The following is an 11,215-nucleotide window of genomic DNA, read 5'->3' as shown; positions in this document are numbered from 1 at the left end:
GTATCTATCAGCGTTCTCGAGTTATTCGCGATTTGAGATTCCAAAATTTAACTTCTATTTATGAGACGAGATAGGGAAGGTACTAGATGCTCAAAGGTTTTTATACCGTAGACAGAATACTTTATTGCTGACGAATCTAGTGTAATTTATATAAATGTTACTGCACGAAATAATATTGTAGATAATATAGAAGTATATGCTAAGCCGCATAACTCGAATCACTTGCGGTAATTCTGTGTGTAAGAACGCACGTCATGGATACGTTGCAATCCAGTCTATCAACCGGATTAAACTGAACCATATTGTCGGTATTATACAAATACAATAAAAGAAGTAGGATCAGACAGGAGGTGGCGGATTGCGCCGAAAGTAGCCGTATCTTTGGAATATTTCTTCGATCGACCACCACTTCAAAGGCGCCATGTATCTCGTGGTTACGTACCGGTTACTGTAGAAACCGAAAAAAAATACTGCAACAAACAAAATGTACCAAAATACAGGCAGCCGAGAAACTTGATCCCTCAACATTCCATAGACTGGAGGCACTCTTCGGCTGTAACAAAAAGGGATACGTTCATTCACGTTTGGAAGTGTAGCATATGTTATGTGTGTATGATGCACAACGTAAATATGTGTGACAAAGTAGGGCAAGCAACATTACAAAATATACAAGTTTTCGAATAAAAGTCGGAATTGCATGTGCGTAAATCTTTCAAAATTATAAAAGGACCCGCTAGGGGTTAATTTAATTATTCGTACTCCGTATTATGGCTAAACTCATGAATTGTTATGGGGGATTTCTTCAATTAAGATGCTTTGTAATTTTTAGAAGTATGAAATAACCCATCATAACGCAGGAGCAAGTAAATTACAGGCTTCTAACTGCAATGGATAATTTACTACGCGTGTTTGTACAAATAAGTATATTGCGCTTATGACAGGTGGGTAATTCATTATGTTTTGATAAAAATTCCTAGCTATATATACCTGTAAGTTATACAATGCAGGTATGATCGTAACGCGAGCGGCTGCATCACTTTAATTGGGGATATTGAAAACTGGATGAGAATAATGTTAATACTACAACAGCAATAACGAATCAGAAATTACCGCGGTGATGTGTTTTCAGTTAGTAATTCCTCATCTCTGACTTGAGTTTGAAAAATGGTTGAATCCCCTCTGGTACTTATAAACGTATCCGAATCGCCGCTTTCGCAACCAGCCACGCTGAAGTTGTTCAACTGGCGGCGAATCAAATTGTTATTTTCTTCCTTCGATCCGCGCCTTGACTCGGCCTGCTCGAATATTTCTCTTAGCTCTCCGACGCTGCTTGAACTGCTGCTGGAACCGTTGAAAATATTCATATATAATAATAATTGTTTGTAATATCTTCGTATATCTACAAAGTCGAACGCGTTCGCTACCGCCTTTCGTTCGACCATAAGCCGCAGCACGTGCAAAGATATGAAATTCGTATAATATTCATATTTTTATACTAACTCTGTCCTATCCAATTTCTCGTCCCACCTCTGCGTATCGTAACTGAGCGAAGGCCGTCTCAAGGTCATTCTACCGGATATAGAGACACGCTGCTGTCTCGCATTATCCTGTATGATTGGCAATCATTATGAATTATTATAGACACCACAAAAAATTTCTTAGATAATTTGGTTTTGTGCCACGTGCAGAGTGTCTTATTGGACTTTGTCCATTAAAATTATCCTTAAAAATTCATAAGCAGGATAAGAAAAATAAGGTTCCGGACAAAGGTTGACGGGTCTCCAAAAGGGCATAAAATCGGGACCGCAAGATTTCAACGTGTGTTATTCAATAGGCGCTATAAGTTAGATGCTGGTGCTGCCAGCCTTACTTCTGACCCGCTGAAATTAGGGGGGATGGGGGTCAGAATCGACTTTATTCGGGTATACATACATACCAAAGTAGTATACATGTACAATATCGTACATGAGTATATGTATGCGTCTAAACGATTCGCGGATCTACGCAAGGCAGCAACGTAAATTCATGAAATTTATAAATATAACAAATTCGACTCACTGCACTGGAGCGTACCTTCTCGATGCGATTTCTCTATAGCTTATCGGTATTTTTGTCGGTTAAAATTTAGGGAAATCGCACTAACGATCGGTAGGCACCGAGTGCAACGAGTCGGATTCGCCGCTATATGATGAGGCGTTGCCTTTGTTAATGCCTCTTGCAGGGAATTGACCGTTGCGGGTCGAGATATCGTTGCGATGCTGGCCCTTCTCCTAGACACCTATGAAATTTGAAATCGAATTAAAATTTTTAAAATACACAAAAAGAAGATATATTAATTCACCATCTTTTCAATCAATTGCCAGGAAGCGAGGATCACTCGGAAAACATGAAACGATTAATGGGAAATAAGGTAGAAATTATGATTCATATAATAATATTAAAATAAACGACGATTTTTGGATAATTACAGAGAAAATCGGTAAATTTCCGGAATTAAACTAAAATTTCCTCTGAAAAATATTACGGAAAGAAGCAGAGAAATTTGTTCATATGCCGAACTGAACAAAAACAAAAAATACGAAGTCATGAAAGTTTCGTACAAGTATATACATTATACATATATTATACGTATGAAGGACGCCCGATTTTCAGTGATTCCTTCAACTATCGAGGAAACAATTAATCTTACACGAAAATGTTTCATTGTCAGATCGAATGGCCTCTGATTTGGAAACAAAAACGCAAAATCCATAGATTTAAAAAAATACGGTGCGCACAACGAGCGAAGGGCCATTACTCGTCCCCGAATCGTACTGCAAAGGCCGAAGTCCGCGGGCTTCTTCCCTTGGTACACAAAATGCTATGTTGGAATAACCGGAAAATTTGAAATTCGGAATCGACGAAGTATCGATCGAAGGATGGTGGAAAAGGCGTAGGTATACGTTTGGAATGTGAAAGGAATGAAGTGAATATAAGCGGGCTGCATGTTATGTGATCAAAACAAAGGTTCTTCGCACCGTTGCCGTACGGCTCGCAGGCGGTATCCCGCGATACCGGACCCGGGGGACACCGTCGTCGACGAGTTCACTCGGATTCTCCTCAACAACAATGTTGTTGTCAATCAGGATGCGCCTGTAACGTTATCGACACGTACATATTTCGAGTACCCACGCACGGAGAAACGAACTATTACTGGAGACCAATTTGTATTCATGATTGTTCGGCTACTTCGTTGTTCGGCGGGATATAAACTACACCTTGCATTAATGCAATAATTGTCTGGTGGTAAAAGACCCCTTCGTATCCCTGCGATGGGTTCCGAATTCCAACAATTGTTTGATACGTATACGAGGAGTATTTGCGGAAGGCGGCTATAATGCTCGAATCTAGAGTCGAGTTAATTTCGTGTCTTGCATTGCCGCTGTATAAGAATGACCTCCTCCTTGAGTGTCAGTGGCCACTTTCACCGCATATATTCCCAGTATACACAGACGTAATTCAGGGTAATTAAGAATATAATTTAAAGAAAATGTTATTGATAGAATCGTTGTGGCTGAATGTGCCACTCGATGTGCAAAATGGGTTTTGATTTAAAAACGCTAAAAAATGTATAAGAATTTATAGTTTCAACTTTTCAGTTCTCACGTTATTGAATATTCAACAAATTTTAAGAAATTGGCAAAAAACAATCGTGAAAAAGAGGAGATATTATTGAAAGAAGTTAACAGATTTTTAATTCATTAAATATCTTGCACTTTGAGTATAGGTATATACAGTAGCATAGACGTTAACTGCGAATGATCAGAACACACGTAATACGGTTTTTGTTAAATGAAATATAACGGCATGATCTGAAGTAATCGTCAATCGGTTATCATTGACATGCGGCATAGGTAATTTGAAGGTGATGGGACTATTTCACTACGGACCTCATTGTTGAAGCCATGAATTTTTTTTATCCCTGTGTTCTGCCCTTAGATTTGAAATATAGTGAATGTATGCGAGCCGAGTCAATGTACAATCATTCTAGGTATAATATTCCTTGGCTACTGCAAAATAACATTGTCTTATAAAGCCTGTAGCACGTGTCGATAACTTTTCCGAAAAATTGTTCGCTACTCATTAAAGGCTAATAGCATGATTTGAGGTTTAAGGCAGCAATCTCTAAGTACTATATTGTACTTTATTATACGCAGGTAGAGCTCGTCGTTAGTCTACATGTATAACCGCGAATGGAAGCCGAACAACGTAGAGCAGAATTGAAAATGAAATTAAACGAGTCATGAGGGAAGTTCTTCTCACTTTGTCTCTGCGAGCTCGGCGGCAAGTTTGTCACACCTGGCCCGTAAAGCCTGTAGGTACCTATCGGCAAGAAGAGTTGCCCTGGAAACTCGACGCTCCTGATGCGTAGCGCCGAGGAGCTCAGCCGTGCAAGATACTCTTAGGGCACATCGCGAAATCATCTCCAACTGGTGTCTGACTCGCTCGACTCGCTCTACGGATTCTCGATCCACGCACAGCGGGGCGAGGGCCTGACGATCAACGGCAATATAATCAATCAGAGGATCATTTGCTGCATGAATTAGCCGGCGTTGATGGCACGCGTAAACCTCTACACGGCTTGCACACACTTACCTATATTGGTATACACGTGTCGCGTATTCGAATGACATTGTTGCACTTTAATCACGATACGTGAAAGAGACGCACTCGAGCCCACATGCACGCCAGTTAATTTATTGTAAATAGGAATACCGTCATCTACGTATATGATTCAACCTCACCTGAATGTCACGTTGCATCCTTCCGACTTCCGTAGCGAGATTGCGCTCAGCCTGGTCTCTTTGTCGTAAACTGAGTGCCAACCTCCGCGGCAGCGTTGCTCTGTCCGTCCCCAATCCAATCGAAAGCGCCGTATATTTTCGCTGGTTCCGGATGGAGTGTAAAAATTTGTTACATTCATGGGACGTGCACCAAAATACTTAGACACCATCTATTTAAGCGGGCTTAAGCAGGCTCTCTGATCTCGCACACCAGCGGTGGGGTCAAAAGAAATGAAATTTCAAAAAATTCGAGGCACATGTAATTGGAGCTGGTTGGTTCGGTGTGGGATCGATAATGAAGAAAAATTTGAATTTAACAATATAAAAAACTGTTTTTTAACGTGACATCATAGCGGGAGACTTAAAATAGAATAACCAAAGTACTATAACGGCGTTCATTACCTCGAGTTCATCCTCGCTTATGCGGTCGCTGTAACAGAAACAGAAGACATGTTTAATTGCATTTTTTTCATTTTCGATTTTTAACGTACGTTAAATTTATCTTTCCTGATATTTCATAAAACTCTATTTTTGAAATTCAAGTGTTGTTTGAAATCAGTAGTCAGACAAAGTTCGGATAATGGAACAGTTATGTTGTACCGATATGATGCTGCATGTTGAATTAAGAATGACAAAAACATAATACATAATACAAAAGATGATTTATCATATAAGCTTTTACCGATTTAAGTATTATTATAAAATGGACAAGGTTGGGCGGCGTGGCTGGTGGGGTACATATAAGCTCACCGAAATTACACAGCTATACTGAATGTATGCAACCATTCAAAGAATACTCTCCCACATCACGGTAAGCTCTGTATGCTTTGCTACCTTTCGACATATACATGTATATATGTTATAGATGACAATCAGTACCAAAGTTCATGGCCATAGGGAGGATCCGATAGTCCAAGCTCGATCAGACGCGCATCCGGTAAATTAGGAAATGCCCCCAGATTCAGCTGGTGTTCACAGGCTTCAAGAGTGTCCCCAGTTCCACCAGGGACATCAAGTATTCTACTCTGAGCCGCACTACAGCCGCAGCTGCATCGGCATCGGAAGCTCTCTCGGCAAGCGCTATTGTCACCCTCGGATAACGAACGACGCAGTCGTTCAGTTTTCTGAAAATCACAAATTTGTACCATAAGCAATGCATAGAAAAAAACTAGATTCGATCAGTTACTCCATGCAGGCCCAAATCGCAAGAATGCTGACAACTCCGCAGCTTTTCATATGAGTACATGGCCGTAGTAAAGATTTCCTTAGACGTGGATAGAAACGAACAGAAAATATACCAAAAACGGTAAAGAAACAGACAGAAAATTGATTCTCTATCTGTTTTATATACGGTTTACGGTATAATTTCTATCTGCGGCTAACGAAATTTTTTTCCAAGGGGCGAAACGTTTTTTGCATCGTTAACCCTCAAGGAATCCTCTCTGTATAACTATACCCTTTGTTTCAGGCACGGCTAATGATCTTGACCACAGATTTTTTTATAATCATTCGTTTGCGAGTCACGTCTTTTTTTAGACTTTGAAAAAATATCGTCGGTAACAAAACCCGAATCTCATACAATTCCGAAGCATTCGAAATAGTGAAATTCTACTGCAATAAAGGCAAGCACGAAGCTTATCTAAACGCGTTCGCGTATAGCTCGAGCCTTGAACGAGTGCTATCTAAATATAGATGTAGATATATGTACAGGAGGGTACTTCAGGCTCGCAATAGGTGGATTTGTTATGATTTTTGAAAGGCAGTACCACAGCAAAAAATAAAACGAGCAAGCCTGAGGTTGAGCAGAGCAGAAATACGAGAAATTTCAAAGTGCTCCAAGGTGCAACGAACAATCAAGTTCAGGGTACCGCGAATACAAAGTTAAGCTGGTGTTCCTGTGTGTTCTCATAGACCCCATATTCTACCATACGTGTGTATATACTGTATACCTTATACATAAAACGGACATGAGTGTAAAATATTTACACATAGCGTAGACGTTTGTCGAGCCATCGGGAAATTCGCATTCCGAATCTGCGTTATTATTAATCCCTCATTTTAGTTCAATATAAAATGGAATGCCGGAAAGAATCTTAAGGAATTTCGTTGGAAAATTATTCCGAGAAAAATTATGGTAGAAACAAATCTAAAGTAAATATTATTACACACCACGTAAGCAGTACAAGCACACGGAAAACAGGTATACAAAATATCCGCGAATTATATGCATATCTGACGTAACTTAACCCAGCCTCGATCATATCAAATTTATCCGGAATATTGCAAGGACGCTGAAAACCAGATATATTCACATGAATTTTGTTTTACATTGTTAACAATAAGACCTCCTTTTCTTTGCGTATCAGGAACGATGCCTCGAATTAACGCAGGCACGGGCGCCGTAATCATAAATCCATGGAAATCAAACGTTTTAAACACCTATTTTTCGTCTTTCCTTTCCAACATATATATATATATATATAATCACTTTTCGAAATTATTACAGTCGTGCAGATTTTTATTGTCATTCATAAGAATTTTACTCAATTTTTTTTTCGGTACAAGTTTTTTTTCGCGGCATTTTTTTCGATTTCCCGCGCAAATAAGTGAAAAAACACTCCGAGCCATAGCTTCAATATTAGCAAAGTAATGATTTCATCATGATAATGTTGCGGAAACTTTGCATTGGAAATAATGTGATGTAATTTGAATATAACTAATTTGAAAAACAATTCAGCAAAAAAAATCTTATCACTAATTGATGTTTGCCGACGTGTGGAACGAAAATAACATGTAATGAAACTATGCATTGATTCTCCTCACTTGTAACAGCCAAGACATGTGTGCGTGACTTTTAATTGTAAGCAGCGATTCCTCAACGGTTTGATAACTTAAAAAGGGTTACCGAAAGATCTCGCGCGCGTCAGATGTCAGTAGATAATTTTATCCAATTTCGAAGGTCATACACTTGCACTGAAATGCTAAGCACAAGCAGTGAAAGTGTTATTTTCCGCCCATGTACAGAATGACGGTGTTGTGATGAAAAATATTACGTACATATTATTCTATCACGTATATCAGATCTATGAAACTTGTACTCATCGTTACGAACCTTGAGTCGATGTTTACGATTTTCCACCGATTCTTCGGCAACTCTATTCTCTGTTCTATCCCTGTATGGTGGCGGTGGTGGCTCTTGGAAAGCAAATGCGGAAATGACATTTTGATTGCAAGGGTGCGAGGACGCTGCCTCCGTCTGTGGCGGTTGGTGCGGTCGAATTGGCGATAGCAAAGGTGGCGGTGATGTCGATCTTGATGGTGGTGATGGTCGTGGTGGTACGACCACCTGTACGTTATCCTCGCAGTCAATCTGGTCACGGGCGCACTCTGAATCGGAACTATCTTCCTCGCTGGACATCGCGCGCTCAACTGACCTGGATCGGGGCGATATTTCGCAATCGTTGCTACGCCCTCGCTCGACGTTGGCTAAAGCAACGTCACCGAGTATCTCGTGGTTGGAGGGGCAAAATGTTGGTGTCTGCAGCTGGAAGCTACGAGCGCCCATAATTGCGTACGTGGTCCGGCAGCTTTCAAGGCTTGCTTCCGACTTGCTAGGCTTCCCCGGCAACATCGATTCTGCAAGCATGTTTGAAACCAGGTATAAGTCAATCAAGAATCAAAAAAATATGGAAATTGGAAAAAAGAAAAACAGGTGTTTTTCCTGTAAGGCAGCTGAATTCTGGAAAGAAAAACATACGGAAATTCATCGTTCCAAGTGTAACCAAGAAAAAGCGCACCATTTTTCTCATGACGTAAGTAACAGTACACTCGGCGTATACGAAAACGTAAGAATTCGAATTTGATGTCAGTTTCGCAATGCTTTGCCGTGCAACACTTCAATACTAACCAAGTACCCTGTATGACTGTTGACGTTCTTCACGTTGTTCACTTTCTGCCATCGGAATATCCACACCTGCGATGGAAACGTAGGACGGTCCGGAAGGTTCAGTTAGGTCCTCATCGTGCAGTGGTTTGACCGTTTCGTCTGGCTCTGTGTACCGCGTTACCGTACGATGGGTCGCTCTCGACTCCACCGGATTAACATCCTCAATCTCCGACACTACGGTCGTTTCGCAAATATTTAAGGACAATAATTCAACCGAAGATTCTGTCGTTCCTGAGATGAAATCGATCCTCGCGTGTGAATCATCAGTCCCGTTACACTGTGCAGAGTCGAACATAAAACTGCCACGTTGCGGTATCGTCGGAGAAACGTTGCATGTTGTTTCGGTTTGTGCCATCACTGTTGGTGCACTCTTCACCCGACCACCGTCATCACTGCTATAAATGGTCGAAATTTCATCGTTTTTTTCTGTAGAAACCTGATGACCAATCGGGGTGGGAGAAAAAGGTCGTACGTTATCCATGTCGAGTTGCCCCGACCCAGCTGACAGGCTCGCAAGGTAATCTTCCGATTCTGCCCTGCAGAAGTTATTACTGAATGTCTCAGAGTCGCTGATCAACGGCTCAGCAAGTTTCCTTGACGGTCTTGACAGTAATTTATTGCATTTCGTGCCTTGATTCGAACGTGTGTATTTTCGCACCCTTAAAGAATTCGTGGATCTTCTTACCGAGGTATCTCGACCTCCGTCAAGTTTACAGGGATCGAAGAACTGGTGGTATACCGATGATTTTCGTTTCGGTACGTTGTCATACGGCTGAAAATTTCCAGCCGATTTCTTCTCCACGGGGTGTCGTTCAATGCTCGATGTTGTTCTCAGAGTCAGTTTCTCCAAGTCAACATTTAGATCTTCCACAACGTCGCAGCCGTTATCCTCGCAACTTGAAGTCCCAGAACCGGCCACTGAATGTTGGATCGGGGCCAAGGTAGGCTCTGTACGATACGTTCCGGGAGTCGGGTCCGTCCTAGTTATCGTTAACGGTGACGGGTCTCTACTGTCCGTCGTATGTAAAGTTGGATCCACCCGCGTCACCGTCACAAGTGCTTTATCCAGGCTGTATCTCAAACTGCTCTCCTTATCGTCGGAAGAATCGTCCATAATTTCTGTCCCCTGGCATCTCCAGGCGCAGGTTTCCAAAAAACCGCAGTTGAGCTCGGATCCCGATTCAGACCAGCCCGTGACAGTTGCATTCGATAGTCTTGACTCAGCATCAGCGGTTATCAGCGACGGGGGAGATTCAACGTCACAGGAGTCTGACGAGCAACCACATTCAAACTCTCGACGCGATGCTGGAGTTTGAACGTACCTGCACCGAGTAAACAATATAGTTTCCTAGCACACAATTTGTTGGTCAAATCGAATAGCAACTTTCTTTTTCCCACTCAACCCTTAGCTTTGTTTTTCTTTACCTTAATATTGAATGCATGAAAATTTCTCAGACGTGTCATCGAATAATGTACGTACTTACTGCATACGGCTTTCCCGAGTTCAGTGTTTCAGTGTATACAGAGAATCTCCGATGAAAGGATAGACTCCGAGCCACGCGATCACCCGCCAGTGCAAACACATGCCTAAGTCTAACTTTTCACCAGAGATTCCCTGTATAATTATTTCATTCAATTTTTATCAATGTTTCGGTATATATGCATGTGTATAATACGTACGGACAGAAGGATAAGCGTAAATAACTCTAGCCGAGAACTCGTTGAGCTTCGATGAGTTATTTATACTTGTTTATACAGATCTTGCGTTGTTCTGAAAAATTGATAATATTGTTAATCACCTGGATTTATGCTCCCGCAGGGATTTTCTAGGGCTGTGTGCTAGATCGGGATCTCCGTTGGCGCAGCCGGAACTTTGAATGATCTCATCTAAGGCAGCGACGATGGGGTCGATTATCGCCTCTTCGCAAACTTCCAGGCTGGAGGACCGCCTCGAGCTGTACGGCAGCGGTGAAGAACGAGGAGTGCTGGTGGCCGCTGCAGACGCATCTCCAGATTTTACCTCGGCCAGCGATGCGACCCTTTTTTCCTTTTCCTTGTGCGGATGTTTTTCCGTTCCCCAACTAAAGTGCGAGGGACATGTATGTATGCTATTTTTAGGAGCACAGACATACGTGTTATATATTCTACAATCCGCGTACAAGGGATAAGTGACCTTAATTCTTGGGTAAAATGAAATGATTACACATCGATAATGCACATATACTGTGTGCGCATGGTAATCATTATAACTACGCAGTGGAAGGCTGTCATTTCACATATGGTAATAATTAAACGGCACATTATCGCAATGACGCAATTGTTAGAGCTGGGCTTTTACCTCCACGACGGGCGTTTAAGCTTTACTGTAATTTTTCGACTGACGTTATTCGTAAATTGCAAATACTATATCATGCCGAACGCACGTCACCGGTATTTGACAATTACG

At 41.5% G+C, this 11,215-nt stretch overlaps 1 protein-coding gene across 9 annotated transcripts in view; it reads right to left on the bottom strand.

The window, feature by feature from the left end:
• Nucleotides 1-103: 103 nt before the first annotated feature.
• LOC107220650 overlaps nt 104-11,215 on the bottom strand; it is a 23,019-nt gene continuing 11,907 nt past the window's right edge. For 2 of the 9 annotated variants that reach the window (XM_046743179.1, XM_046743183.1), the window contains 12 exons: nt 10,569-10,850; nt 8,731-10,091; nt 7,936-8,459; nt 5,703-5,947; nt 5,226-5,253; nt 4,785-4,925; nt 4,303-4,532; nt 3,018-3,132; nt 2,144-2,278; nt 1,501-1,607; nt 1,111-1,341; nt 104-553 (listed from right to left, as the gene is read on the bottom strand). In XM_046743179.1, coding sequence (XP_046599135.1) covers nt 340-553; nt 1,111-1,341; nt 1,501-1,607; nt 2,144-2,278; nt 3,018-3,132; nt 4,303-4,532; nt 4,785-4,925; nt 5,226-5,253; nt 5,703-5,947; nt 7,936-8,459; nt 8,731-10,091; nt 10,569-10,850 — 3,613 coding nt within the window. In that variant the 3' untranslated portion in view covers nt 104-339. The remainder of the gene's footprint in view (nt 554-1,110; nt 1,342-1,500; nt 1,608-2,143; nt 2,279-3,017; nt 3,133-4,302; nt 4,533-4,784; nt 4,926-5,225; nt 5,254-5,702; nt 5,948-7,935; nt 8,460-8,730; nt 10,092-10,568; nt 10,851-11,215) is intronic. The other 7 variants (XM_046743180.1, XM_046743181.1, XM_046743182.1 and 4 more) reach the window with 7 other exon arrangements.

The sequence above is a fragment of the Neodiprion lecontei genome, chromosome 6, assembly GCF_021901455.1.
Source record: "Neodiprion lecontei isolate iyNeoLeco1 chromosome 6, iyNeoLeco1.1, whole genome shotgun sequence".
Taxonomy (NCBI): domain Eukaryota; kingdom Metazoa; phylum Arthropoda; class Insecta; order Hymenoptera; family Diprionidae; genus Neodiprion; species Neodiprion lecontei.
The sequence above is the reverse complement of the archived record's forward strand: the minus strand, read 5'-3'. Positions and strand labels throughout refer to the sequence as shown.